Source organism: Pongo pygmaeus, chromosome 15 (genome assembly GCF_028885625.2).
Source record: "Pongo pygmaeus isolate AG05252 chromosome 15, NHGRI_mPonPyg2-v2.0_pri, whole genome shotgun sequence".
In the NCBI taxonomy this organism is placed as follows: domain Eukaryota; kingdom Metazoa; phylum Chordata; class Mammalia; order Primates; family Hominidae; genus Pongo; species Pongo pygmaeus.
In genome coordinates, this window is record NC_072388.2 from 19,413,915 (window position 1) to 19,440,636 (window position 26,722).

Sequence of the window (26,722 nt, forward strand, 5' to 3'; positions counted from 1 at the left end):
TACTGGATTATAAAAATGCAAATGATATCCTGAATTGTATCCATTATAGTCCAATTGTGGGGTTGTGAGGAGTCACTTATCCACTAGTCCTCTATGAATTGTGAGTTGTAATTAGTCTTAAGTTAAATAAGCCAGACATAAAAGGACAAATACTGAATGTTCTCACTTATATGTGGGAACTAAAAAATTAGATTACATGGAGATAGAGAAGGAAAAAATAGATAACAGAGACTGGTAAGGGTAAGTGTGTGGGGGGGGCAGGCGAGGATGAAAAGAAGTGGGTTAAAAGGTACAAACATAAAGTAAGATAGAAGGAATAAATTCAATGTTTGACAGCAGAGTAGGGTGACTATACTTAACAAAAATGTATTGCACCTGGGTGATGGACACCCAAGATAATGACTTGGTGACACTATACATTATATACTTGTAGCCAAATTTCAATGTACCCCACAAATTTGTACAGATTTAACAAAAAGAAAAAATAGGCTAAAGTCAAAATGCTATATTATGAAGTCTTCATATACTTACCTCACCACACTGAACTTGAGATTATAGTTGCCACCACTCTGAATGATAGGAGGGTAACACATTTCCACAGTAGAAGGGTCTGCCCCAGCAAGGTATTTTTTCTCTTCAATGGCCTTTTCCACAGACTCAGCCAGTTTGCTGTGTCGAACTTTCTGTAAGAACATCCAGAAATAAAGTAACACTTACTAGAGGGTAGCAAAGTGGGGTGTGTGGACACTATGATTTGAAGACAAAATGTATCCTTGTCTAAGTCTTAGGAAATGATTTGTGCACCAGGTAATATATTGGTATGCAGGCAAAACACATTTGGAGAACAATATGTAGGACTTACAGCTATTCCTATGATTCTCAAGTAAAATAATGGATTACCTCAAGAAAACATAACGCGGGCTTACCATTATTTTGAAAGGGAGATGATGTAATTACCACCAACTTAAGTGCCAGTCTTAATTTCAAAGGAAGCTGAAGAACACACCAACAGATTTGCATGGTAGACTTATTACTGCTTCATTAAAACAGTAAAAACACCCTCTCATCTCCATTTACCTCATCTGCATCAACTATTTCCATGACTCTTTCCTTGAAGAATTTGTTGAAGACTTCAGAAGTGATGCTGGCTGCTTTCTTCATTAGGTTGAGCTCCCCATCCTCCTTTACAGCGATGGTATATGCCACAACTGCACTGATATCTATCTGTGGTCAAAGTGACAAGAGTTTCTAACATGCAAATACAGAATTACAAAATAAATGCATCTCTCCAATTTGAATATCATCAGTGATATTTCTGTTATTTAGCAAACTATTTATCACTGGTTTGCAGAATATTCAAATATTCTCTTCCTGAACTGAATAAACATTTGAAATAGCTCTTTGCCAGGTCACTGTGTGTATTACAAGAGGTGTTAAGCTAATGTACCACTTAAAATGTAAACTGCCCTCTCTAGACGTTTTTTGTAAAGGCAGATGGAAGAAAGGCAGGGAAAAAAAATAAAACTTTTTTTTTTTTTTAAAAAGAAATTTTGTTACCAACTCTAAAGTGGCTGGACTATCTCCTGAATGTCCCATCTACTGGCTGGAAAGTAAAACTGGCACACTGCTCAACCAAAGGGGATAAAATGTAAACAAACATACAGTTTTCCCAAAACAAATGTCCTGCACTATCTGTTATGGAAGCCCATCACATTTCTGTCTTCTCAACTCTTGATTTGCTATTTCCAGTAGTATTCTTACTTTGTCAAAGCCTTCTTTGTTGAGGCAGTCATTCCAGCTCTTCATGAACTCTCCAGGGAATTTGTCTTTGCTGAACACTCCAATCTTCTTGCCATTCTTGCTTTCTTTAATGGCTTCAATCATTTTGTCAAAGCTACTTTTATTACTTTCATTCTGTCAGTGTCATAGGGAAGAAAAGGGGTCTGTTCATTAGACACATATATTTTACCAGTAACAGGTAGAAGAATATTCTAAACTATGGAAAAAATAAATTCTCCTCCCATCCCCACCTACTTTTTATTTTTAAAGAGACAGGGTCTTTCTCTACTACCCCAGGGTAGAGCACAGTGGTGTGATCACAGCTCACTGCAACCTCGAACTCCCAAGTTCAAGCAATCCTCCTGCCCCGGCCTCCCAAGTAGCTGGGACTACAGGTTCATGCCACCATGGCTGGATAAAATTTTTTTTTTTTGAGACAGACTTGCTCTGTTGCCAGGCTGGAGTGCAGTGGCACAATCTATACTCACTGCAACCTCAGCCTCCCGGGTTCAAGTGATTCTCATGCCTCAGCCTCCCGAGTAGCTGGGATTACAGGTGTGTAACATGCCCGGCTAATTTTTTATATTTTTAGTAGAGATGGGGTTTTGTTATCTTGCCCAGGATGGTCTTGAACTCCTGACCTCAAGTGATCCACTGCACCCAGCATTCCTGAATAATTTTTGTATTTTTTGTAGAGATGGGGTTTTGTCATGTTGCCCAGGCTCATCTGGAACTCCTGCGCTCAAGTGCTTGCCTCGGCCTCTCAAAGTATTGGGATTACAGCCGTGAGCCACCATGCCTGGCCCACCTGTAAGATGCCTTCCCATCTTTAAGGAAGATTGTAATATGCCAAAAGTGAGCAAAACATTTCTTTAGATATTTTTATATACTCAGGTGAAAGTGCTGCCGTAAGTTGACCAGACTATTCCTTTTTTTAAGAGAAGGGGTCTCACGTTGCCCAGGCTGGTCTCAAACACCTGGGCTCAAGCAATCCTCCCATCTCAGCCTCCTGAGTAGCTGGGACTACAGGTGTGTGCCACCACATCTGATACAACTATTCTTTTTCTTCAGGAACAGTTAAGAAACTCAAACACATAAGTGAACAATATTCTGAGAAAACATCCCATGTTAGGTGGGCAGTATGACAAAAAAAATTCACATTTGATAAAAACTGGAAATGATGTATATCTAAGTTTCCTTAAGGATATTTAAGGTTATTTGCTCTAATTAAGGCACACAGATGAAAACAAACTAACAGTGTCCTCAAGAATGGAGACATAAAATCAGTGTTCACCAGAATTTCATAGCTCATTTGTTTTGCTGCAGAACTGACAGGATTATTGAATTCTTTTCCTCCTAACAATGAAGACGTGACAGAACTTTGTAATTACAACCACAGCCACCTATAATTTCCCCTGCGCATTCTTTCAAACTACTATAAGGCATTTCTGTTCATCCCTTTTGAAGATTCTTCCACATTTATGACACATTCTTTATTAATCCTGACCTTTTCTCGTATTAGCAGTGTGATGGCAGGGGCTCCATTAGCATTCTCATTGCCCTTAGTGTTGGCAATCTGTTTCAAGAACTCCACTTTTTTCTTGCTGGCCATAAAGATGATTTTGTCATCACAAAAGACCATGATAGTATCAGTTAGTTCGTAACCAAAGAGCCATGTCTATGGAAAAAGACAACAGTGACAACAGTATTTAGATACGAAAATTAATAGACTCATATAGATATACCGAAATACTTATAGACAAAAATAACATGTCTGAAATTAACTCCAAGGTAATCAGGCTGGGGAGTCTGGAGTGGATACAAATTAAGCAAGATCGGCCAAGAGTTGACAATTTATTAGAACAGGACAATGGGGTTCAATGTATTATTTTCTCTACGTTTATATGCTAGAACTTTCTATAATTAAAACCATCAAATCAGTTGAACAATTTGTGTTTATAGGAAGTATATCAATGTTTAGTAATACAGAAATGCATAAAACAAGGGACAAAGTGATACGGAACCCTGCGTTACTACCTCCTCAATTACCAGTTGCCTACCAATTATTCATTTCTCCTTCTCAAAGAACTGATATTTTACCTTCCTTTCAGGTAAGTATGGTCATTAAGATCAAATTTTGGCCAATAAGTCAAAAATGGAAGTACTGTGTGGAGCTTCAAGCAAGTCTTCTTAAAAAGAAAAGGTGGCCTCCTGTTTTCTTCCCTGTCTCTCTCTTTTTTTTCTTGGAATGTAGATGAAACACCTGGAGTTCTAGAAGCCATTCTGTACCATGTGCAAGAGGGCTATGTTCTTTGGGTGGCAGAACAGAGAACTGGAAAAAGCCTGGGTCCCTGAAGACTATACATAAGGAAAAGAATATTTTGTTTAATTCACTGTTACTTAGGTTTTTGTGTTATAGCAGCTAAATCCATACTGATATTAATACTTCTTTTTCCTTATGTCCTAAATCACTGCTAAATCCAATTGAACTTTATGTGATGGTGAAAATACCATTTATCTGCTCTGTCCAATATGGTAGCCACTGCCGAGTACCAGAAACACAGCTGATGGGACTAAGAAATTGAAATTTTTTTAAGTAAGAGACAGGGTCTCACTGTGTTGCCCAAGCTGGAGTGCAATGGTGCAATCTTGGCTTACTGCAACCTCTACCTCCTGGGCTCATGTCATCCTCCCATCTCAGCCTCCTGAGTAGCTGGGACTACAGGTGCACACCCCCACACCTGGTTAATTTTTTTGTATTTCTTGTAAAGACAGGGTTTTGCCATGTTGCCCAGGCTGGTCTTGAACTCCTGGGCTCAAGCAATCCACCTGCCTCGGCCTCCCAAAGTGCTGGGATTACAGGCATGAGCCACCGCACCCAGCCAGGAATTTAAGTTTTAATATGGCTACCATACTGAACAGTGCAGTAGATAATCCAACAACTCTAAGGGCTAAAAATTGCTGTAAATCTCTCACCTGTAAGGCAGTTGATTTGGCATAAACAATTTCTTCATCAACACCCACTGATACAACAATGGCATCAACGTTGGCATACTCATCTTCTCCTTTCTGAAAAGAGTGGGTAACCGTCACTTAATTTTTCACACTAGCAAAACAGGAATACAGCCTTCAATATTTACCTAGGACATGCATAATTTTTTCCTGATAGAAATTTCAAGTTTAAGGTACATGCTTGCTTGGCAGTCTTACAGCTATTCTATTTTTTGTTTTTACAGTACTTGCTAATTGTTGATAAATATCAAGAGAAATTTTTCCTTAGCCCCCAGATCTATGTTTCATAGTTCAGGAACACAGATCAGTGACAAACATCCTATGTAATTCAAAGAAATATTTTATTTTTAAAAATTTTATTACTTATTTTTGAGATGGAGTTTCGCTCTTGTTGCCCAGGCTGGAATGCAATGGTGCAATCTTGGCTCACTGCAACCTCCGCCTCCTGGGTTCAAGCAATTCTCCTGCCTCAGCCTCCCCAGTAGCTGGGATTACAGGCGCCCACCACCACGCCTGGCTAATTTTTTGTATTTTTAGTAGAGACAGGGTTTCACTACGTGGGCCAGGCTGGTCTCGAACTCCTGACTTCAGGTGATCCACCTGCTTCGGTCTCCCAAAGTGCTGGAATTACAGGCATAAGCCACCATGCCTGGCCCAAACTAATTTTTTATATTCCAAAATCATCTTGCACTCTCAAAGATAAGCCACCTTCATCTCAGAATCTTTCAAGGAGTCATAATTTATGCAGAAATCTACATATGCCTTCTTTTTTGGTTTAGCCACAGAAATTTTAATAGATGTAACCCCAGGGCAAAATGAACACTTCAACAACATGAAATCACAGATGCCTGGCCAGAAGGCCACATATCTGAGGTTTCATGAAAGCACTGGAAGCCATGGTAGTTTTTGTCCTTATAGGTTTTGTCAACCTCAATACCAATGTCCTTCCTGGCTGATGGACAGACAGGAGTTATTTTTTTTAAAAAGCTTTATTGAGACAGAATTCACATAAAATTCAAAAGTATACAATGTAATGATTTTTAGCAGAATTATGCAACCATCACAATTTTGGAACATTTTAATCTCTCCAAAAACAAACTCTGTGTCCTTGAATACAATCATTCCCCAACTCCCCCATCTCCATCTCAGCCCTAGACAACCACTAACCTGTCTCTATGGATTTGTCTATTCTGGACAATTCATATACATGGAATCAAATAAAATGTGGCCTTTTGTGTCTGGCTTCTTTCACTTGTTTTCAAGGTTCATCTGTGTTGTGACACGCATCAATACTTCATTCCCTTTTACTGCTGAATATTTCATTGTGTAGATACACCACATTTTATCTATCCATTCATCAGTTGCAGGACACTTGGGTTTTCACTTTCTGGCTATTGTAAAAAATGTTGCCATGAACATTTGAATATGTTTTGTATGGACATTTCTCTTGGGTATATATATACCTAGGAGATGAACTTCTGGGTCATATGGTAACTTTTCAAGGAATCATCAGACTGTTTCTCACCATGACTGCACTAGTCACTATTTCACATTCCTAAGAATGTACCAAGGTTCCAATTTTTCCACGTTAACCAACAGTTTTTATGTCGTTTTGATGACAGCCATATAATGGGTGTAAATTAGTATCCTGCTTTTTTTTTTTTTCTTTTGTGATGGAGTCTCGCTCTGTCACCCAGGCTGGAATGCAGTGGTGCAAACTTGGCTCACTGCAACCTCTGTCTCCTAGGTTCAAGCGATTCTTGTGCCTCAGCCTCCCAAGTAGCTGGGACTTCAGGTATGCACCACCACGCCCAGCTAATTTTTATATTTCTTAGTAGAGACGGGGTTTCACCATGTTGGCCAGGCTGGTCTTGAACTCCTGACCTCAAGGGATCCGCCCCTACTTGGCCTCCTGAAGTGCTGGGATTACAGGCATTAGCCACCAGGCCCGGCCCTCACCGTAGTTTTGATTTCATTTCTCTGATGGCCAATGATGCTGAGCATCATTTCATATGTTTACTGACAACTGTATGCCTCTTGGAGAAATGCCTGTTCAGATCCTCTGCCATTTTGTAGCTGAGGTGTTGCTTTATTATTGAGCTGTAAGAGTTTTTATATTCTAGACACAAGTCCCTTACGAGGATCTGCAGACATTTTCTCCCATTCTGTGCATTTTATTTTCACTTTCTTGATAGTGTCCTTTGAAGCACGAAAGTTTCTAATTTTGAAGTGGTACAATTTATCTATTTTCTTTTTTATTTTGGAGACAGAGTCTCACTCTATTCCCCAGGCTGGAGTGCAGTGGCACAATCTCGGCTCACTGCAACCTCCGCCTCCTGGGTTCAAGCAATTCTCGTGCTTCAGCATCCCAAGTAGTTGGGACTCCAGGCAACTGCCCCATTCCCAGCTAATTTTTGTATTTTTAGTAGAGACTAGGTTTTGCCATGTTGGCCAGGCTGGTCTTGAACTCCTAACCTCAAGTGATCCGCCTGCCTTGGCCTCCCAAAATGCTAGGATCACAGGTGTGAGCCACTGTGCTTGGCCTATCTATTTTCTTGTGCTTTTGGTGTCATATCTAAGAAGGTTCTGCCTAATTCAAGGTCACTCAGATTTACTTTATACTTCTTCTACAAGGGTTTCATAGCTTTAGCTGTCACAGTTAGGTCTATGATTCATTTTCAATTAATTTTTTTGTATGGTCTGAGGACTAACCCAACTTCATTCTTTTACATTGAATATCTAGTTATTACAACACCATTTGTTGAAAAGACTATTCATTTCTCATTGAATTATCTTGACATCCCTGTCAAAAATAAAATGACCATAAATGTGAGGATTTATTTCTGAATTTTCACGTTTATTCCACTCCTCTATATGCCTATCCTTAGGCCAGTACCATGATGTTTTGATTACTATAGCTTTGTAGTAAGTTTTGAAATCAAGATGTGTGAGTTCTCCAACCATCAGATACTCTTCAATAGCTCTATAAAGCGAAAAGACTGGTCACTCTGAGCTATAATTCTGACTTCCCCTATAAAGTCAAGATAAATGCATACATAAGACTCTTCCACATTTTTAAGGCTTCTGCTTGTTAATAAGGATATATGATAGCAATTGAGTGTTCTGTTGTATTTCTCTACCACAACAAAATATATTATGCAAAGAAGTCACTACATAGAAATTATATGCCTTTTCTCATTGATTTTCAGTAAGAAATGTTTTCCTTCAGGTTGGTAAAAAGTTTTATCATTAGTTCTCATTGATAGTGAAATAGTAATGGCAGTTAAAACTGCTAGTCCCTTTGTATGAATCAAGGTAGTGGTGCCAAACTACTTCTCCATTACTACACACTCAGGAAAAAAGGCCAGTTTCACTTAAAAGTCCTTGATGAAGTAAAAATGATTACCATTATAAAATCCCAAACCCTTGCATTTGTCTTTTAATATTCTATGTAAAGAAATACGAAGTATAAATAAAGCACTTCTGTGTGCAGTGAATTTATGATGGTTGGCTAAGTAAAAGCACTTGAATACGTATTTCAGTAGCAAGCTAAACTAGCCATTTGAAGACCTGCATTAGCCAGGCACGGTAGTAGGCACCTGTAATACCAGCTACTCAGGAGGCTGAGGCAGGAGAATCTCTTGAACCTGGGAGGCGGAGGTTGCAGTAAGCCGAGATTGCATCACTGCACTCCAGCCTGGGCGACAGTGAGACTGTCTCAAAGAAAGAAAAAGAAAAAAAAAAAAAAAAAAAAAAAAAAAGATAAACAATGAACAGATTTAACCGAAGAGATCTCAACCTTACTGAATAGGAATTTCAGAAACAAAAGACATCACTAAGGAAATGCAGGGACCAAAATGATCAAATAATGCACTATCCTAGGACTGAAGAATGTGAGCTTGAGACTAAAAGGATTTCCCCAAAAGAGACATATCAAAGCACATTGTGGTGCAATTTCAAAACAGAAGGGATGATTCTAAATTTCAGAGAGAACAGGCTATGTATGTATACTGGAAATAGAATCATATCAGCCTTCTCAAAAGTAACACTGAAAGCTTTGAAGCCAAATAATGGCTTCAAAATTCTGAGGAGAAAATGATTTTCAACACAGAATTTTATACCTACTGCATTAACAAAGCCAATAGAGTTGACTTTGGTTAACTATATTATTAACCAAAAGTGAGGGCAAACTAACACTTTAAGACACGCAAGGGCTGAAGACATTTATATTCTATGCATCCTTTTTTTTTTTTTTTTTTTTGCATGGGGTTACAGTGGAGCTAGTGGTGAGCTTTTTATTTATTCTTTTTTTGAGACACAGTCTCACTCTGTTGCCCAGGTTGGAGTACAATGGCACGATCTCAGCTCACTGTGGCCTCTGCCTCCTGGGTTCAAGCGATTCTCGTGCCTCAGCCTCCTAAGTAGCTGGCATTACAGGAATGTGGCACCATGCCCGGTTAATTTCTGTATTTTTAGTAGAGACAGGGTTTCGCCATGTCGGCCAGGGTGGTCTTGAGCTCCTGGCCTTAAGTGATCTGCCCACCTCAGCCTCCCAAAATGCTGATATTACAGGCGTGAATGAACCACTGCGCCTGGCCCATCTTTTCTTAGGAAGCTCTTAGAGAAAATGTGCTAAAGAAAAAACAAAGCAGAGGCTCTTGGATATAGGGGATCCAATGTTGGAAAGTCCAGAGGTTCAACAGGCCTAAAAAGTAACCTATACAGATGGAGCAGGATAATGTAGGGGGTGGAGGTGGGGAGTGAGGTTGCTTTTAAGCAAGAGAATAAAATTCTGAGTGTGAGAAATTTAGAATAAAAGATTGGTAACAGGATAATGTGGGGGGTGGAAGTAGGGAGTGAGGTTGCTCTTAAGAAACAGAAGAAAATTCTATGAGTGTGAGAAATTTAGAATAAAAGATTGGTAACATTATAATAGACTTATTGGAAAAAATTAATGCTAGGGAGATTTTTTTTTAAAAGAAAAATTGAGGAAATCATTAATGCCAGGAAAAAAAAAAACTGTAGAAAAAACGGAAAGTTAATCATACTTTATTACTTCACCCAGCAGTGAAAACATCTATATGAACATAAACAATGTAAATAGTAACTACTGATTTTACTAAAAATTGTGGGGAAAAGTTATGAAGAAGGATGGATGTGTGATAAAGCAAGTATAACAAAATGTTAACTGTGTGGGGTGGTGGGTATATAGGGTTTACTTAAAATTCTTTCAACTTTTCTGTCTTTAAAATTTTTCATATCAATGTGTCAGGAGAAAAATGTTAAGGTATCAGGAGGTAGGGAAGTTGGAATGAGTGTGATGATACAAAGAAGTTAAATTCAGATCTACCATAAGTTAATAACTGTTAAAAATTCACAAATCAAGAAATAGCAGTATATATAGATATTATTTAGAAATATGAAAGAAACAAAAAACTCAAAGTGGTTGCCTCTGGGACAGGTGACTTTTTGTTTTAAGGCTTTTATTAGAACTATGATTTTTAAAAAACTATCTATTGCTGATTAAAATAATTTTGAAAGTGAGAGTTAAATAAAATATAAAACAGGTGGCAAAGAATCTGCAAAAATTGTGAAGGTGGTATCTGGATGATAAAAGTTGGAGAAATAGTGCAGCAGCAGAACAACTATCTTCCTTTGAACCAAACGGATACTGCCTTAAAAAAAGAAAGTATTTTTGCAGTCTGGTTGTAGCTAAATACCCATATAATCAGTTACCACTGTTCACTGAGTGACTACTATATGCCAGGCACTGTAGTTGTTAATAGGGATAAAAATTAAATATAAAAAGTAGAGATCTAGGGCTGGGTGTGATATCAGGCTCATACCTGTAATCCCAGCACTTTGGGAGGCTGAGGTGTGTGGATTGCTTGAGGTCAGGAGTTAGACACCAGCCTGGCCAATATGGTGAAACCCCATCTCTACGAAAAATACAACAATTAGCCGAGCATGGTGGCACACACTTGTAATCTCAACTACTCAGGAGGCTGAGACACGAGAATTGCTTGACCCCGGGAGGCAGAGGTTGCAGTGAGCTGAGAATGTTTCACTGCATTCCAGCCTGGGTGGCACAGTGAGACTGTCTCAAAAAAAGAAAAAAGGAAAAAAAAAAAGGTAGAGAACTAGACTATAAAAGCTGAGTAAGCAATATTTTAAAAAAATCTCAATCCATCTGGGCATTTATTTCCATCTAACCCTCCTTACTCAGCATTATTAAAAAGTTTCTTGGCCAGGTGCAGTGACTTACGCCTGCAATCTCAGCACTTTGGGATGCCGAGGTGGGCGGATTGCTTGAGCCCATGAGTTTGAGACCAGCCTGGGACAACATGGTGGAACCCTGTCTCCACAAAAAATACAATAAAATTAAAAATAATAATAATAATAAAAATTGGTCAAGTGTTGTAGCACGCACCTGTGGTCCTAGCTACTCAGGAGGCTGAGGTGGGAAGATCACCTGAGGCTGGGTTGGTTGAGGCTGCAGTGAGCAGTGATTGTGCCATTGCAATCCAGCCTCAGCCAGAGTGAAACTCAAAAAACAAACAAACAAACAAAACCTTTCTCTATCCCACTCCAGAGATAAAGGAGCTATTAAGAGCTGAGCGTGAGTGGAAGTAATCCACTGCCTGACTGAAATAACAGGAAGTGCCTATACAGCTGGCTCTCCTTATCTGTGGATTCAACTGTGCACTGAAAATTAAAATGGCCAAACATTTTTCTGTCATTACCCCCTAAAAAATAAGTATAACTATTATTTACATAGCACTTACACTGTATTAGGTATTATAAGTAATCTAGAAATAAAAAATAATGAGAGGATATACATAGGCTATGCAAATATGATGCCATTTTGTTATCAGGGACTTGAGCATCCTTTGATTTAGGTATCTAGGTATGTCCTGGAACAAATCCCTGACAGATACTGATGGAAGACTGAATTTTTTTTTTTTTTTAAAGAAATGGGCTCTCACTATGTTGCCCAGGCTGGTCTTGACTCCTGGACTCAAGCAATCCTTCCACCTCAGCCTCTGGAGTAGCTGGGATTACACAGGCGTAAGCTACTACGTATTTTTTAAAATCCTTCCTGAGCCACAGAACATAGCTGTTGAATCTTAATAGAACAACCCAGAACAAGAAACTAAGCCACCATAAAAATCTGCAAAGAGCCAGAAAGCTCCACTCAAGAGAAGCACTGACACTTTAATTCATTAGTTTCTTCAAAGGCATAAAATTTCTTTGGGGTCAGCCTTCCACTACCCCAATCCTGACAGTTGGTGTAGGCTCACATGAATGTGAGTATTCCTTCTGAAAACAAATATTTTTGACATTTTATGGAATTCTTCAAGATAAAAGGCAGATGAAGTCAAGGTCCACTCATATCAGAATGTCCCAACAGGTAGGTCTCAAATGATATATAGATACGCCTGGATATTGTACCACTCAGCCCTCAAGGCAGCTGGAACCCTGGGATGATGGTAGATAACCTCTTTTGTTTCTCCCAATGAGCAGCACTAATCATATTACTTGGTTAAAAATAATCGTAATCATGAAAAGGCTGGCAATCCCTGAAGAAGGATCTAGTAGGCATAAGAGGACAAAGAAGCATGCAGCCCATTTCCATGAACCACCACTACCACCTGGGATATTCTAATAATACAGAGAAGGTGCTGCAAATCCTTTCTGCTCTTAGCAGCTCTCACTTAAAAAATAAGAGGCAAGACTGGATCTAGACTCAAACTTCCAGGAGTCATAAAACAGTAGTATGTTCTAGTCACTGTAAAAGGTCTCCTGTTGATTTCTGACTGACTCCATTTTCCCATCTCTAAAAGGACACAATTTACTTAGATACAAGGCTTAATATTTTTGAAATTTCTATTCAGTTAAAAGTACATGATAACTGCAATTGTTTTTAGGACGTAAGTTATGAAAATTATAATTAAAAAATATTTTATTTGCAATAGCCTCAAAATATGTACCTAACTGAAAATTAACTTGCAGATAGGTAAGGTTAATTCCTACTCTTATTTTTAAAAAAGGGAAGAAAAAGGTTAGTAGCTTATCAGTTCTCTACAACCCTGTGTACTTGTATTTGGAGTGCTGGAACTACCAGGTTCAACCACCACAGCTTTTAAGGGCTTATAATCAAGAGTATTTAAAATTAAAAAGTGGGTGTGGAGCCCAAATCATTTTTTAGTTAATTTTAGTCATAACAGTTTTTTTTTTTTCTTTAGATGGAAGCTGAAAGCAAAAGGCTTGGGATTTATTTATTTATTTATTTTTTAAAGACGGGGTCTCATCCAGGCTGGAGTGCAGTGACGCAATCACAACTCACTGCAGCCTCAAACTCCTGGGCTCAAGGGATCCTTCTGCCTCAGCATCACAAGTAGCTAGGACTATAGGCACACACCACCATGCCTGGCTAATTTATTTGCTTTTTCTTTTTTTGTAGAGACGGGGGTCTCATCATCTTGCCCAGGCTCGTCAACTCCTGGCCTCATGTGCTGGGATTACAGGCATGAGTCACGGTGCCCAGCCAGGTTTGGAATTTTTACCATTAACTTCAACTTATTCTATTTCAATCCCAGTTTTCTTATTAAAAAAAGGAAAAGGTGTAAAAGAGAAAAAAGTTAAACAACACACCTATATATCCCACTATCTTTCTGCTATATCCAGGAGGATAAGCAACTAGATTTAACCCAGAAAACTACTATCTCTGATTAAGTATATCAGAATGAAAGCACTGTAGGCTGAAAAGACTGCATACACAAAGAACTTCTACAGGTGGGTTCCGGACACATTAACACAAAAGCAGAAAGTCTTATTCAAGTAAGTTTTTCATAATAGCCACAGGTTTTGCTAACTGGTACATTTTTACATAGATTTGGCTCATAACTTTACACCATCAGTGTCTTATCAATATCTAACATTCTCCCAAGATGATGTCATTAAGGTAGTAAGAGGGCCAACATAAACTTTAATGATTTTTGAGATACAAAAAAAATGGTGGGTGGGAAATAACTTTCATGGATTTAAAGACTATCACTTTTATTAGGTTTGCCAACCTGTCTTCAGGCCACAGTTAATTTGTCATGTAGAGGAATTTAGAGCTACAGATTAGTTTTCATGAATGGTACAGAGAGAATGAAATTATTTGATGAATCTGAATCACTGGGACTAGAAACAATTTTCATACCAAAGGTTCACAGTTTCAGGGTTTATGGGTAGAAGAGGGTTTCGAATTTTTAGTACTTACTGATCATTAGAAAGTATCAAGGTTTTAAAATGTTTTTCTAACATCGATTATGTTTGAATAATATGACACTGAGAGAAGCTGCAAAAAATCATTTGGTAGAAATTAATCAAAAAATTTAAAAAAATAAAATGTTCAGTATTCATCTAGCATTTAGTTATTTTTGCTTTTCATAAAATGCAACAGAGAATCAATTTTATTTTCAATTATCTAATGTATTTAGCCTCAAAAGATGAAACATGCACAAGCAGCTTTAATATGAATGGCAAGGAAACGACCAATTTTAATAGCTTGGTTTTAGTAGATGATCAGTTTGAAAGATAATTTACAATGCTGAAATGAGAACTGATCATTTTTCTCAAAACGTTCTTCAGGTTACAAAAAAATCTTTATTAGCTGTATCTTCCCTTGATGACAGGGTTCGGGGCAAGACTCAAGCTAGCCAACTCAGACTGCATCACGGAATGCAACCAAATGTTTGCTCAATTAGTAAGTTAACATCATAAAAATAAGTTTTAACTGTGGACGTTTTTAAAGCAGCAAAACTGCCGAATCTTTAAAAAACTGGGAACTGCCACAGCTCTTTTAATGAACACGTGCCCCGGATACGCTACCAAGGAACTAATAAGGTTTTAGGCATCGTTTTGTTTTGTTTTGGTATTACTAACGTCTGCAGGCTTTCAGCGTTAGGTCCCTCTCTGTAACCCACAGCAGGGCCTAGAACATGAGGCGTTGCGCGTGAGCAGTATTTCTTTTTTTAACTCCAGCAAAAGCCCCGCAAACGATAAACGCTAAGAACCCGATTGACATCCTCCTTGCCCTTATATCTCTCCTTTACGAAGACGGTTATAATCCTGGCGGGACCAGGGGTGGAATATTGTGGTTCTGGAGGGACAGAGCGAGTGCGTGGGTGCGTGAGAACACGACAGGAGGGAGCAGCAAGACGTGACCACGGAGTAGGAGGGAAGGATGTTGCCTCTTCTAGGGCGGGAAGGGACTGCGAGAAGTACTGCTATGCATGACCAAGGCTGGCACGCGGGGAAGATGGTGATGGCCGCAGGACAGGGTGAATGCGGGGGATTCCCTGTTAAGGGGCAGCGTTCGTGGCCGCCTCCAGTGAATGATTCGGGAGCAACGAAAAGGGTGAGGCACAGAACCCGGGAATTCCTGACCGAAAGAGAAAAAAGGGCGCCGAGAAACAGGGTTATTATGGGATGGCTGAGGGGGCTCCCTAGGAAAAATTACAGGATCTTCCTCACCCGCCAATTGCTGTACAGTCTCTTCACTCGCCGATAATAAGCGTCTTTGTCCAGAGTCACAGCCATAGCCCCGGACGCCGCTTCTCCTCGGGTTCCGAGAATCACGCGAGGTCCCGGCTCCGCCACCCGCTCTCGGCCCAGGAATCCCGCACTCCCCCAATGACCCGGAAGTATCGACCTCAAAGATGCCCTTTCCGCTTCCGGGTCCCGACAGCGTTAGGGTTTTTTTTTTTTTTTTTTTTTTTTTTTTTATTCCAATCCTTTTTCGGATGGACGGGGGAAAGAGAGAAAGAAAAACGGGGGAAAATCAACAAAATGTGCGATGCAAAGAGTCGATTTTCGCGGGGTTTTCTTGTCAACTTCGCCACTGCCGCACGCGAATCGACGTCGTCACGTGACGCTCTGCCTCCGCCCTTATTAACTCTCAGCTCAGCGGCGGTTTCCAGGACCTCAGACTTTGCCGAGGCGGCAGTCCCTAGGCGAAGCGAAGTAGGCGGTGCCTGCCCCGCCCCACAAGAGCTGCCGCGCGCGGGTGTAATAGCTCCACCCCATCTGCAAAGGAAGGGGGAGCGGAAAGAGCGGGATCTAGCGTGGGATAAAAGTGGGACTACTACAGTGTAACTGGGCATGCGCCCCTCCTAGAAATGATGGGACTGCAAAAGCCTTTAACTGCTCCAGGACTGGAGGGATCCTCGGTGCCAGGATGCTGGGTCAAGCGCTCCGCGGGGACAGAGAACTGATACCAGGGGAATGGAGCCCAGCCTCGTGATAAACTACGACCCAAGCTAGGGGAGGAACCTAGCTTTCGAAAGGAAAAAATAATATGCGCAAGCTTTCACTGAGCAGTAGGATGGTCTAAGTCAGAGGAAACAGATGACTTGAGGGGCTCTACAAACTTTTAGTTCCTTCCCACAACCCCACCCCCTGAGCCCAAGTCGTGGCAGCATCCTTCCAGTCGGCCAGTCCCCTTGCTGCAGTTCATGAAAACTGGCACTATTCTATGGCTTCCCCCAAATAACCGTTACTTCAGTTAATTACAAACAAAACATAAATGGTTCCTGATGACATTCTTGCTCCCTGTCTCTTCTAAAAACTTGGGAGTTTGAATCCAGAAGTTTGCCTACCTACCATTTACCTTACATAATTCCCTTGCCTTTAGCCAGCTGGACAGTCTACATTTATATATACCCTTTAGAGGAGTACAGATGACTTGTCTGCTCTAAGGCAATTTAGTATGGATAGTATTGAACTTAAGGAAAGTGGTGCTGAAATTACCCACCATTAACAACTCAAAATCAATACCCTGGGTTTGAGCAAACATAGAACAAAGGAAGAGTGGAAAAGGATTAACTTAAATTTATTAATGCCAAGGGGAAGGAAGGTAACAGTTCCTGACCCTCCAGCTGTATCCACAGTTCGGCCAGGAACAGGCTCTGCCAGAGGCTAGGGCCAGCGCTACGTAGTCTGTGGTTAATGGAGGTGACTAGGGAGGGGTGAGCGCACCAGCTGCTCTAGTCTCCTTTCCTTCCCCAGAAATGAGGAAGTGGTCATGTATTATTTTAGGAGTTCCCCTGCCCACCCAATCCTCTCATAATTGGGAGCAATCAGGTACTTTTTTTTTTTTTTCCTTTTCACCTCCTGGAGTCCTGGACTTCCCCACATCTCCCCTGCCCCTCCCACGTTTCCATAGTCCAAGGGCCAGAGTAAATGAAAATACAGCAGCCGCCCAAGCAATGGGGCCCATGCTGGGGCTTCAGTCATCAGCATCTTCACTGGAGTCTGAGTTAGCTGGCATCATAGGATCATCAATGAGTGAGAAGTCCCTTTCTGAGCTATCATAGCCCTGAGATAAGTCATCATCATCTTCTTCATCCTCATCGTCATCCTCCTCAGGTTGCAGTGGTGGCAACCGCAAGGTAGTACCAGAGGCGGTAGTCGCTGGTGAAGACGGGTAGCCAGGGGCTCTCAAGCCTGGATGGTGATGGTGGTGATGGTGGGGATGGGGGTGGTGGTGGTGGTGATGAAGCATGGTGCTGGAGTCTACATGAGGGGATGATGGTGCACCACCCATCACAAATGGCATAAAAGGCAAAGATGCAGAAGTGGCACTGCTGTGACCCAAAGATGACACAGACTGTAGGCCACTACTGCTGTGTTGGAACGTGTTATGCAGAGATAGAGACCCAGTGCTTCCACCCTGCATGAGGGCCATCATCTTAGAAAGGTCTGGTCGCATCCTACGGGCCCGCTTCTTGCTGCTCTCTGGTGCGATAGGCCCTGGCAAAACCCGGTTGAACACCGTTTCAGTGTGATGACCCTAGGAGGAGGGAATAGAAGATAATAAAAAGAAAGGAAGGGGGAAAAAAGAAAAGAAACCAAAGCCAACGGAGTCCTAGCTTACAATGCTTTTTTACTGAATGTACCTTAGAAGAGGCAAAACAAGCATAGCCATACTAGGCTTGATTGGTAGTAATGGGAAGGAGGAAATGCTGGACTTAGGTGGTTGAAACATTCTGATACTAAAGTTAAGATCAATGATTTTGTACCAAAATTCATATTAACCAGTTTTTGCTTTTTTTCCCCATGACTATATTGTATCTTTACTTCAGTCAACCATTCCACAAATGCTTACCTTTGTTAAGAAGGGGTATGGGTAAGACAATGAATTAGTAAATGCACATTAAAAAAAATCACTTGTGACCGGGCGTGGTGGCTCACGCCTGTAATCCCAGCACTTTGGGAGGCCGAGGCGGGCGGATCACGAGGTCAGGAGATCGAGAACATCCTGGCTAACACGGTGAAACCCCGTCTCTACTAAAAATACAAAAAATTAGCCGGGCGAGGTGGCGAGCGCTTGTAGTCCCACAGCTACTCGGGAGGCTGAGGCAGGAGAATGGCGTGAACCCTGGGGGGCAGAGCCTGCAGTGAGCTGAGATCGTGCCACTGCACTCCAGCCTGGGCAACAGCGAGACTCCGTCTCAAAAAAACAAAACAAAAAAAACACAAAATCACTCGTATCTCCTGATGGCAAGTTGTTCACTTGTTCTTACTATGTGAATTGACATTTACAATGATATCCTCTATTAGCACATCAAAGCAGGGTAAATTCAAGACAGATCACATAAAGACTTCTACATGTCTAGAACACCAAAAAAACTGTCAGAAACTCCTCACTAAATTTAATAAAATAATTTTTGTTCCACATTGATAAAAAACATATAACTGAATTTTAAATGGCTTCTTCTAGATGTTCTAACTAAACATTCTGATTAAGTTCACTGAAGATAGAAGTTATTCCTGCAGGTCCCAGGAATAACGTAGTGCTAGATTCACTGTCAATTCTATATTAAGAATTCTGGGCCAGGCGTGGTGGCTCATGCCTATAATCCCAGCACTTTGGGAGGCTGAGGCAGGCGGATCACTTGAGGTTAGGAGTTCAAGACCACCCTGGCCAACATGGCGAAACTCTGTCTCTACTAAAAATACCAAAATTAGCCGGGAGTCAGCCAGGCATGGTGGCTCACGCCTGTAATCCCAGCACTTTGGGAGGCTGAGGCAGGCGGATCACCTGAGGTCGGGAGTTCAAGACCAGCCTGACCAACATGGAGAAACCCCATCTCTACTAAAAATACAAAAAATTAGCTGGGCATGGTGCCGCATGCCTGTAATTCCAGCTACTGGGGAGGCTGAGGCAGGAAAATCGCTTGCACCCAGGAGGCGGAGATCGCGGTGAGCCGAGATCACGGCATTGTACTCCAGCCTGGACAACAAGAGTGAAATCTGTCTCAAAAAAAAAAAAAATAGCTGGGTGTGGTCGTGCATGGCTGGAATCCCAGTTACTCAGGAGGCTGAGGCAGGAGAATCGCTTGAACCCAGGAGGCAGAGGTTGCAGTGAGCTGAGATCATGCCACTGCACTCCAGCCTGGGTGACAGAACGAGACTCTGTCTCAAGCAAAAAAAAAAAAAAAAAAAAAAGAAAAGAATTTTGTACTAGTCATATTAGGATTTTCTGTGATTTTCTATGATATTTCTTAAGAGTTTCAATTGACTATAAGGGAGTAGCAGAAGTACTTGAGGTAAAAATAGGTAACAGTGAAGGAAAAGCCCTTCTTACAGGCTGCTCTATAATGTTAAATTGAAGACAGAGATGGCATTAGCCTTCTAGCCACCAGCCTTTCCCATATCAACCATTCTGTTTATTGCACTCTTGTTCTCATCAAGGCTAACAGGGAAAACTGAAACATTCTCCCATGGTAACACTTCCATCAATATAAAAATAAGCCTCATAAATCTACATATATTTTATGTTTCAAACTTGTTAAATGCAAAATATTGATAGTTTACTTTAAAATTAATTTTGTTAAAAGATATTCCATGTGGTTATATAGACACATAAATATATGTGTATGCACATAGTCAGCCTTCCATATCCATGGATTCAACCATCTGTGGATTGAAAATATTTGAAAACAATAAGAAACTAAAAAATAACAAGAGAAAATACTACAAATTTTAAAACAATACCGTGTAACAACTATTTACATAGCATTTATATTGTGTTAGGTGTTATAAGTAATCAAGAGATTAAAGTATATCAGAGGAAGTGTGTAGGTTACATGGAAATACTACATTTTTATTATTTATTTATTTATTTATTTATTTCTGAGATAGGGTCTCACACTCTATTGCCCAGGCTGGAGTGCAGTGACATGATCATGGGTCACTGTAGTCTCAGCCTCTGGGCTCAAGTGATCCTCCTGCCTCAGCTTCCACATAGCTGATACTAGAGGACTGCACCACCATGCCCAGCTAATTTTTTGTAGAGATAAGGTCCCACTGGGGTCCCCAGGCTGGTCTTGAACTCCTGGGCACAAGTGATCCTCTTGCCTCAGCCTCCCAAAGTGCTGGGATTACAGGTAAGAGCCACCACACCTGGCCCTACACCATTTTATATATAAAGGACTCGAGCGTCCATGGATTTTGATACCTGCAGGGGTCCTGGAACCAATCCCTCACAGATACCAAGGGATGACTATATGTGTATAAAGATTTCTATAGAAGATCAAATGGGGGAATAATTAGATAAGGCAAGTATACACAAGTGCTAATCCATTTTAAATGACTCTATGTCATTTAAAACAATGATTTACATATGCTTTAAAAATACAACTATTGATCAGGCGCTGTGGCTCACGCCTGTAATCCCAACACTTTGGGAGGCTGAGGCGGGTGGATCACAAGGTCAGTAGTTCGAGACCAGCCTGACCAACATGGTGAAACCCTGTCTTTACTAAAAATACAGAAATTAGCTGGGCATGGTGGCATGCACCTGTAATCCCAGCTACTCGGGAGGCTGAGGCAGGAGAATCACTTGAACCTGGGAGGTGAAGGTTGCAGTGAGCTGAGATCAGTCCATTGCACTCCAGCCTGGGCAACACTGCGAGACTCCGTCTCAAACAAACAAACAAACAAACAAACAAACAAACAAAATTACAACTATTGGCCGGGCACAGTGGCTCATGCCTGTAATCCCAGTACTTTGGGAGGCTGAGGCAGGTGGATCACCTGAGGTTGGGAGTTTGAGAACAGTCTGGCCAACATGGCAAAACCTTGTTTCTATTAAAAATACAAAAATTAGCCGGGTATGGTAGCATGCACCAGTGGTCCCAGCTACTTGGGAGGCTGAGGCAAGAGAATCACTTGAACCAGGGATGCAGAGGTTGCCGTGAGCTGAGATTGTGCCACTGCGCTCCAGCCTGGGTGACAGGGCAAGACTCTGTCTCAAAAAAATAAAAGATTAAAAAAAAAAAAAAACAACTATTGCAGAAAGTAAGGTAAGCATAGCCAAGAGAAACTTTTGCAGTTGTAATTTGGTGGAAAGAATAAACTGTGGGTACTTAATCCACCAAATGGACTATTATCCATCATAAAAGTATAAGTAAATTTGAAAATATAGAATAACTTAATGGACAAATTTATTATGAATTACAAAACATAGTTTCCTCTGCTTTTTCCATTACTGACATATTATTAGTGATTCTCAACCTTTATATATTGGGAAATCTCATGACTATTTTCCTTAGTAGACCTCTCCAAACACTTCTAAAATATATAGAATTAGAAAACTTAAGGCCGAGTGCGGTGGCTCAAGCCTGTAATCCCAGTACTTCAGAAGGCCAAGGCGGGTGGATTACTTGAGGCCAGGAGTTCCAGAGCAGCCTGGCCGACGTGGTGAAACCTCGTCCCTACTAAAAATACAAAGAATTAGCCTGGCCTGGTGGTGAATGCTTGCAATCCCAGCTACTTGAGAGGCTGGGCAGGAGAATGGCTTGAACCAGGGGAGGGAGAAGTTGCAGTGAGCTGAGATGGTGCCACTGCACTCCAGCTTGGGTGACAGAGTGAGACCATGTCTCAAAAAAACAGAAAACTTAAGAAATTGCTTTAAAACTCTCACTTTTCAGGCTGTAAAAACTGAAAAGGTTAAAGGATTTGTCCAAAATCCCTTAGTTATTCAACAGAAGAACAGAGTAAGTTCTGAATGTTCTCTCTAACCCATCTTACTAATTCTTAAATTTTCATATGCATCAAATACTAAAGTTAGTTTTTAGAATGTTATGCTCTCCTAGAGATGAAGATACCACAGGACTGCAAAAATACTGATAAAAATATTCTGGGCCAGGTGCAGTGGCTCAGGCCTGTAATCCCAACACTTTGGGAGGCCGAGGCGGGTAGATCACGAGGTCAGGAGTTCAAGACCAGCCTGGCCAAGATGGTGAAACCTCATCTTTACTAAAAATACAAAAATTAGCCAGGCGCGGTGGCAGGTGCCTGTAATCCCAGCTACTCAGGAGGCTGACGCAGAATTGCTTGAACCCGGCGGGTGGAGGTTGCAGTAGGCCGAGATTGCGCCACTGCATGACAGCAGAGTGAGACTCCATCTCAAAAAAAAAAAAAAACCCCCAGAAAACTCCGGTTTCCTTATTGGTGAACTCAAGATAATTCTTCGCACAAACAAACATAGGAAAGAAGATAAATAACATTAGTCACAATCATCATTGAAAGCCTTGTAATCTCACATCTAGTGTGGGAACAGAGTGGTAATGCTGCAATTTCTCTCACCTTTTTCCCATTTCTAGAGTTAGCTGTCTGTACTGGTTCCATTCCCAAACAGTTCAATTCTGCCTTATTATTTTTTTTACATCTTTGCCACTTCTGTTTTCTGCGATCTTCCATATACTGCAATAGAAAAAATCAGTTATCCTAGAGGAATAGAAATCTTCTCTGGAGTAATTATTAAAGTACTAGTGTCTTTTGTTTGATAATAAACACTTATTACATAGATAAAGGATTCATCCTAGTGGAAAACTGCCATTAAGTGGGATCTCTCCAAAAAATATTAGGTGGTTTATATAATAGTTCAATAGTAAATATTTGCCTAGCACTTAAAGTACTTCAACATTATTTTATTTTGGGCATCACAACAATTGTGAGGTTGGAAGACTGGGTATTATTAATTATTACCCTTATCTTGCAGATACAGAAACGATGATACAGTATGTCATGCTTTCTCTTTCTCATGCAGCTTAAATACCAAAGGAATGACTTTAAATCTTGCTGGATGGGACTGCCACTCACCGCTAGAAATCGGGGATCAACAGCAAACTCTGGATGACCCTGTAACCACATCTCCAGTTCAGCCCGGCGAGGGGCATCCTCACCCACCAGCAAAGTACCATCCACCTTATTGATGACAGGGATCCGGGTCTCCAGGTCCACATCAAGGTGATTAGGCTCTTCCATGCACTCCACCTCCAGCTGCAAACCCAGAATCCACCCCCATGAGCACATACTCTTCTTTGGGGGAGGGAGGGAGGGGGAGCAGAGCCCATGGCAGTCATGAAATGACTTTAGTATTTTCCATTCCCTCAATCCCACTGCCTTCATCAATTATTGGGAATAAAAAGACAATCTGATCATCAGGTTAAAGACTTTCTTTGCCACTCACCTCTACTAGCTTCTTTCTGTTCCCCTTCTTCTTATGAAACAGTGGATGTCCATCTCCCATTACTCCATTTGCCATCAACTTGTGCTTCTGGAATGTTAACTTCAATCCTTCCTCCTAGGAAGACAACCCACCCACCTAAGACATCATATGGTACATGTTTTTTCAAAGTAAAGATTAAGCTTTGAGGGATGTGGGCTATAGGTCATCCTCTTGCCCAATGATGGTGAGAAGGAAGGCCATCTGACTAAAGGGTAAAATTAGAAATACAAGAAAACATACACACTTTTTCCTTAGAAAGATTTCACTTCTTCACCTAGTGCCCCTCAGCATTTATGAGAAAGAGTTTATTTCAACAACACCCAATTTAGGGTAAAACTCCCTACCTGGTGTCTCCGTATTAGCATGGCAACTCATCACAGGGGCAAAATCCTGCTACTCCTAAGCATACTAATTTAAGAAACTTTTGTTGAATATTCATAGGATTAATAATCAATACGGTTCAATAAGGAAAACAACCAGGAAAAATGACTCTTCCTAAATGGATCTTTGTAAGCTCTGTTTTCTCATTTTTAAAATTAGCTAACCAAATGAGTTTAGTAACCTATTAGTAAAATTAGTTTCAGCAAGGATTCCAGCCTCCTTCTCCACTTCCCAATGCCCAAATGCTGAGCTTACATCTTTGATTTGAACTGTAAACTCCTTTTCATCCATGCCTCGGCGAAGTTTGGTGAACTGGGCTGCCGCTGTGCTGACTGCGGATGCTTCCTCCTCTGCCATGGAAGCTGCACTACTACTTCGTGGTGTGGGGACTGGAGAGTCACCATATTCTCCAGGAGTCAATGAGGGACTGTCTAGCAGGTGGTTGCCTGGCCCCGAAATTCCTCCTGTTGCCATTTCCTGGCCCCTACGGCTAGAAGGCCACTTCCCTGAGAGTACAGCCTGGCAGACGAGGTCAACACGGTTTATCAGGACACGATCCTGAATGGGGAAAGAAAGAAATACCATTTGAAGAGTCCGAGTACGAGCTGTGTGATCCTGTGATACTCAATAGTGCCATCACTACCAGGATGGGTAAAAATCATAAGGCAGAAAAGAGGAACTTAATACTATTAAGATTCCTAAGTTGACTGGGAAGTTTCCTGGAAAAAAAAAAAAACAAAACATGCAGCAATAAACACAATTTTAAAAAACCAGAACCATATGTTCCTTTTTCCCTGGATATAATGTTACACTGTATTTCTGGACTCTACATGTCCAGGGATGAGGCTGTTTGTTACCTTGGGCCACTCAGAGGCTCTTTGTCTTTCCTGCAGTAGCAGAAGCTCAGGGGTCATTTGTTCTCCATCTTCATTTGGGAATCCATCTTGGGACATAGTGAGGGACAGGAGACTCTCTTCATCATAGAGCTTTGAGCGGGACTGGTCAGCTGGTAAGAGATCCCATAGAATGTATTGAGAAAAGATATAAGAATAATGTCATATGGTAATGGTATTATATGGGCTTTGAATAAAGGTCCAAAGAATGGCACTCTTTTGACATTTTATCAAATCAAAATCCAAATCTCTCTCAAGAGGATGCATTTAGAAAAGGGAAAGAGAAGAGAGGGGGAAATAGGGAAGAGGGCCAACAGCCTGTGACATGCACTCACTTAGCTTCTCTTCCTTCTCATCCTCACTCTCATCAGTGCTGGAGCTGGAGCTGGAAGAGGATGAGGAAGAAGAAGATGATGGTGACAGCTTGCTCAAGTCCAGCTCAGAGTCCGAATCATCCTCATCCTCCAGTTTGACTGGTGGAACACTCCGGGAAACCAGAGGGGTAGTATCAGAGGGGGATACTCGCATCTCATAGTCTTGTGGGGTTGGTCGGCTCCTGGCCACCACCTCATGCTCTAGCTTTAAAGTCAGACTCTCCAGACTGGGGACCTGGGTAGCTGTCTCCTCGGGTGACTTTTCAACAGAAGCATCTGGGCGCAGGGGCAATGGTGAGGCAGTGCGTGAGGTATACTGCTGGTGCAGCAGTGGAGTAGAGCAGCGTGACAAGGATGGAGCTGGTGCTCCTGCTTGATGGTTCTGCATATAATTCATACGGGCAGCCAGAAAAGAGAAGTCTGGGTCCTGCATGATGTTGCAGTCTGTTTGGCTCACCCCATGGCGGGCTGCCCCTCTTAGAAGCTCCCCATCATGCCGAACAGGCTCCCACCATTTGGGCAATTCAGGACCAGGAGGCTGACACAATGCCAGCCGATCTTCCAAAAGGGGGTGGCATAAAACTTGTTCCCGTAAGCGCCGAAGCAATTCTATACGGTAGAGAGTCCGTGAGGCTCTCTCCTCAGTGATGGGCTCAATGAAGAGATTAGGGTCTGGGGGTTCTGCAAGAGACAGGAGTAGAAGAAATCAACAGAGTTGCTTCTGTTCGCATTCACCCCCACCCACTCTGCAATCTTGCTTACCATCTCCAGCTGCTGGGGGAAGGCGGCATACTTGGCGGCACATGGCCACAAAGCCATGGAAGTACTTGGTAAGGCTTTCATCTGTCTTTTTGTCTAGTCGAGCAAAAGTGCGGAAGCGATCCCAATGGAACTGCATCGTGTCAGGGTCATATTCCACACCAAACGTAGACACCACTCGATAAAAATCTGTTTGTTCACGCCTTGTCCATCTACAAAAGGAAAAGTAGGGCAACAATAATCAGAAGAACACATCAGAAGAACACAAGAAAACTGGTTATTTTTTAATGTGTTTTAGAATATCTGAAAACACAAAAATTGAAAGTAGACGCAAAAAAAAAAAAAGGCCCAGAAGAGGTAGTGAGAGGTACTCTGTAATGAGTAAGAATTACAGAGCCAAGGGGGAAAAAGACACAAATATCAATGAAAATGTCTACACAGGAGACCTACCTGAGAGTTAATGATTACTGCATACAAGTGAGGTTTTAATTTCTACAGGTTTAACTACCCAAGGCAGAAAAGATGGTCCCTCTGTAGAGAATTCCAAATAAATCCTTCCTGAGATGGCTTTCAGTATAGGGACCATAACTGAAAACATAGATCAGCACAAGTTCCCAGCTATATTTTACCGTTGTTGTTTCTCCCGCCGTGCAATTTCTTTCAGCTTGAAGGCTGCTTCACAACGCCGTCTTCGCCGGTCCCCACGTTCTGCAGCCTCTATCTTCATCTGTTCTCTCTTGTAGCTGCGCTGATATGCTGTCACGAGACGCCGAAGCCTAGCTGTTAGGGCAGAGCCTGGAGGCCAGAACAAATGGCCTGGCTGTTGGGTCACCTGGGCTGTGGAAAACAAAGTAGAATGAATAGGAAGTATAACAAGGGTAGTAGAGGCAATACTAGTATTTTAACCCACCCAAAGGCAAAGCTCTTAGAAATCCCAGGATAGGACAGAATTCAGT

General features: G+C 41.5%; 2 protein-coding genes and 1 non-coding gene across 22 annotated transcripts in view; all 3 read right to left on the reverse strand.

Annotated features, from left to right (window-relative positions):
- SUPT16H (SPT16 homolog, facilitates chromatin remodeling subunit) overlaps positions 1–16,375 on the reverse strand; it is a 33,125-nt gene extending 16,750 nt beyond the window's left edge. The window contains exons 1-6 of the mRNA XM_054448254.2: positions 15,316–16,375; positions 4,756–4,848; positions 3,287–3,457; positions 1,762–1,914; positions 1,078–1,224; positions 532–683 (exon numbers count right to left, since the gene is read on the reverse strand). Coding sequence (XP_054304229.2) covers positions 532–683; positions 1,078–1,224; positions 1,762–1,914; positions 3,287–3,457; positions 4,756–4,848; positions 15,316–15,381 — 782 coding nt within the window. The 5' untranslated portion in view covers positions 15,382–16,375. The remainder of the gene's footprint in view (positions 1–531; positions 684–1,077; positions 1,225–1,761; positions 1,915–3,286; positions 3,458–4,755; positions 4,849–15,315) is intronic.
- A 281-nt stretch (positions 16,376–16,656) lies between these two features.
- Positions 16,657–26,722, reverse strand: part of CHD8 (chromodomain helicase DNA binding protein 8) — a 69,573-nt gene continuing 59,507 nt past the window's right edge. For 18 of the 20 annotated variants that reach the window (XM_063651397.1, XM_054448245.2, XM_054448243.2 and 15 more), the window contains 9 exons: positions 26,396–26,603; positions 25,770–25,978; positions 24,969–25,688; positions 24,598–24,746; positions 23,996–24,298; positions 23,321–23,434; positions 22,951–23,130; positions 22,435–22,551; positions 16,657–17,632 (listed from right to left, as the gene is read on the reverse strand). In XM_063651397.1, the coding sequence (XP_063507467.1) occupies positions 17,069–17,632; positions 22,435–22,551; positions 22,951–23,130; positions 23,321–23,434; positions 23,996–24,298; positions 24,598–24,746; positions 24,969–25,688; positions 25,770–25,978; positions 26,396–26,603 (2,564 nt within the window). In that variant the 3' untranslated portion in view covers positions 16,657–17,068. The remainder of the gene's footprint in view (positions 17,633–22,434; positions 22,552–22,950; positions 23,131–23,320; positions 23,435–23,995; positions 24,299–24,597; positions 24,747–24,968; positions 25,689–25,769; positions 25,979–26,395; positions 26,604–26,722) is intronic. The other 2 variants (XM_063651400.1, XM_063651399.1) reach the window with 1 other exon arrangement.
- On the reverse strand, positions 23,639–23,742 carry LOC129013438 (small nucleolar RNA U6-53/MBII-28). The gene has a single exon (XR_008493914.1). It is a non-coding gene; the product is annotated as a small nucleolar RNA U6-53/MBII-28 (small nucleolar RNA).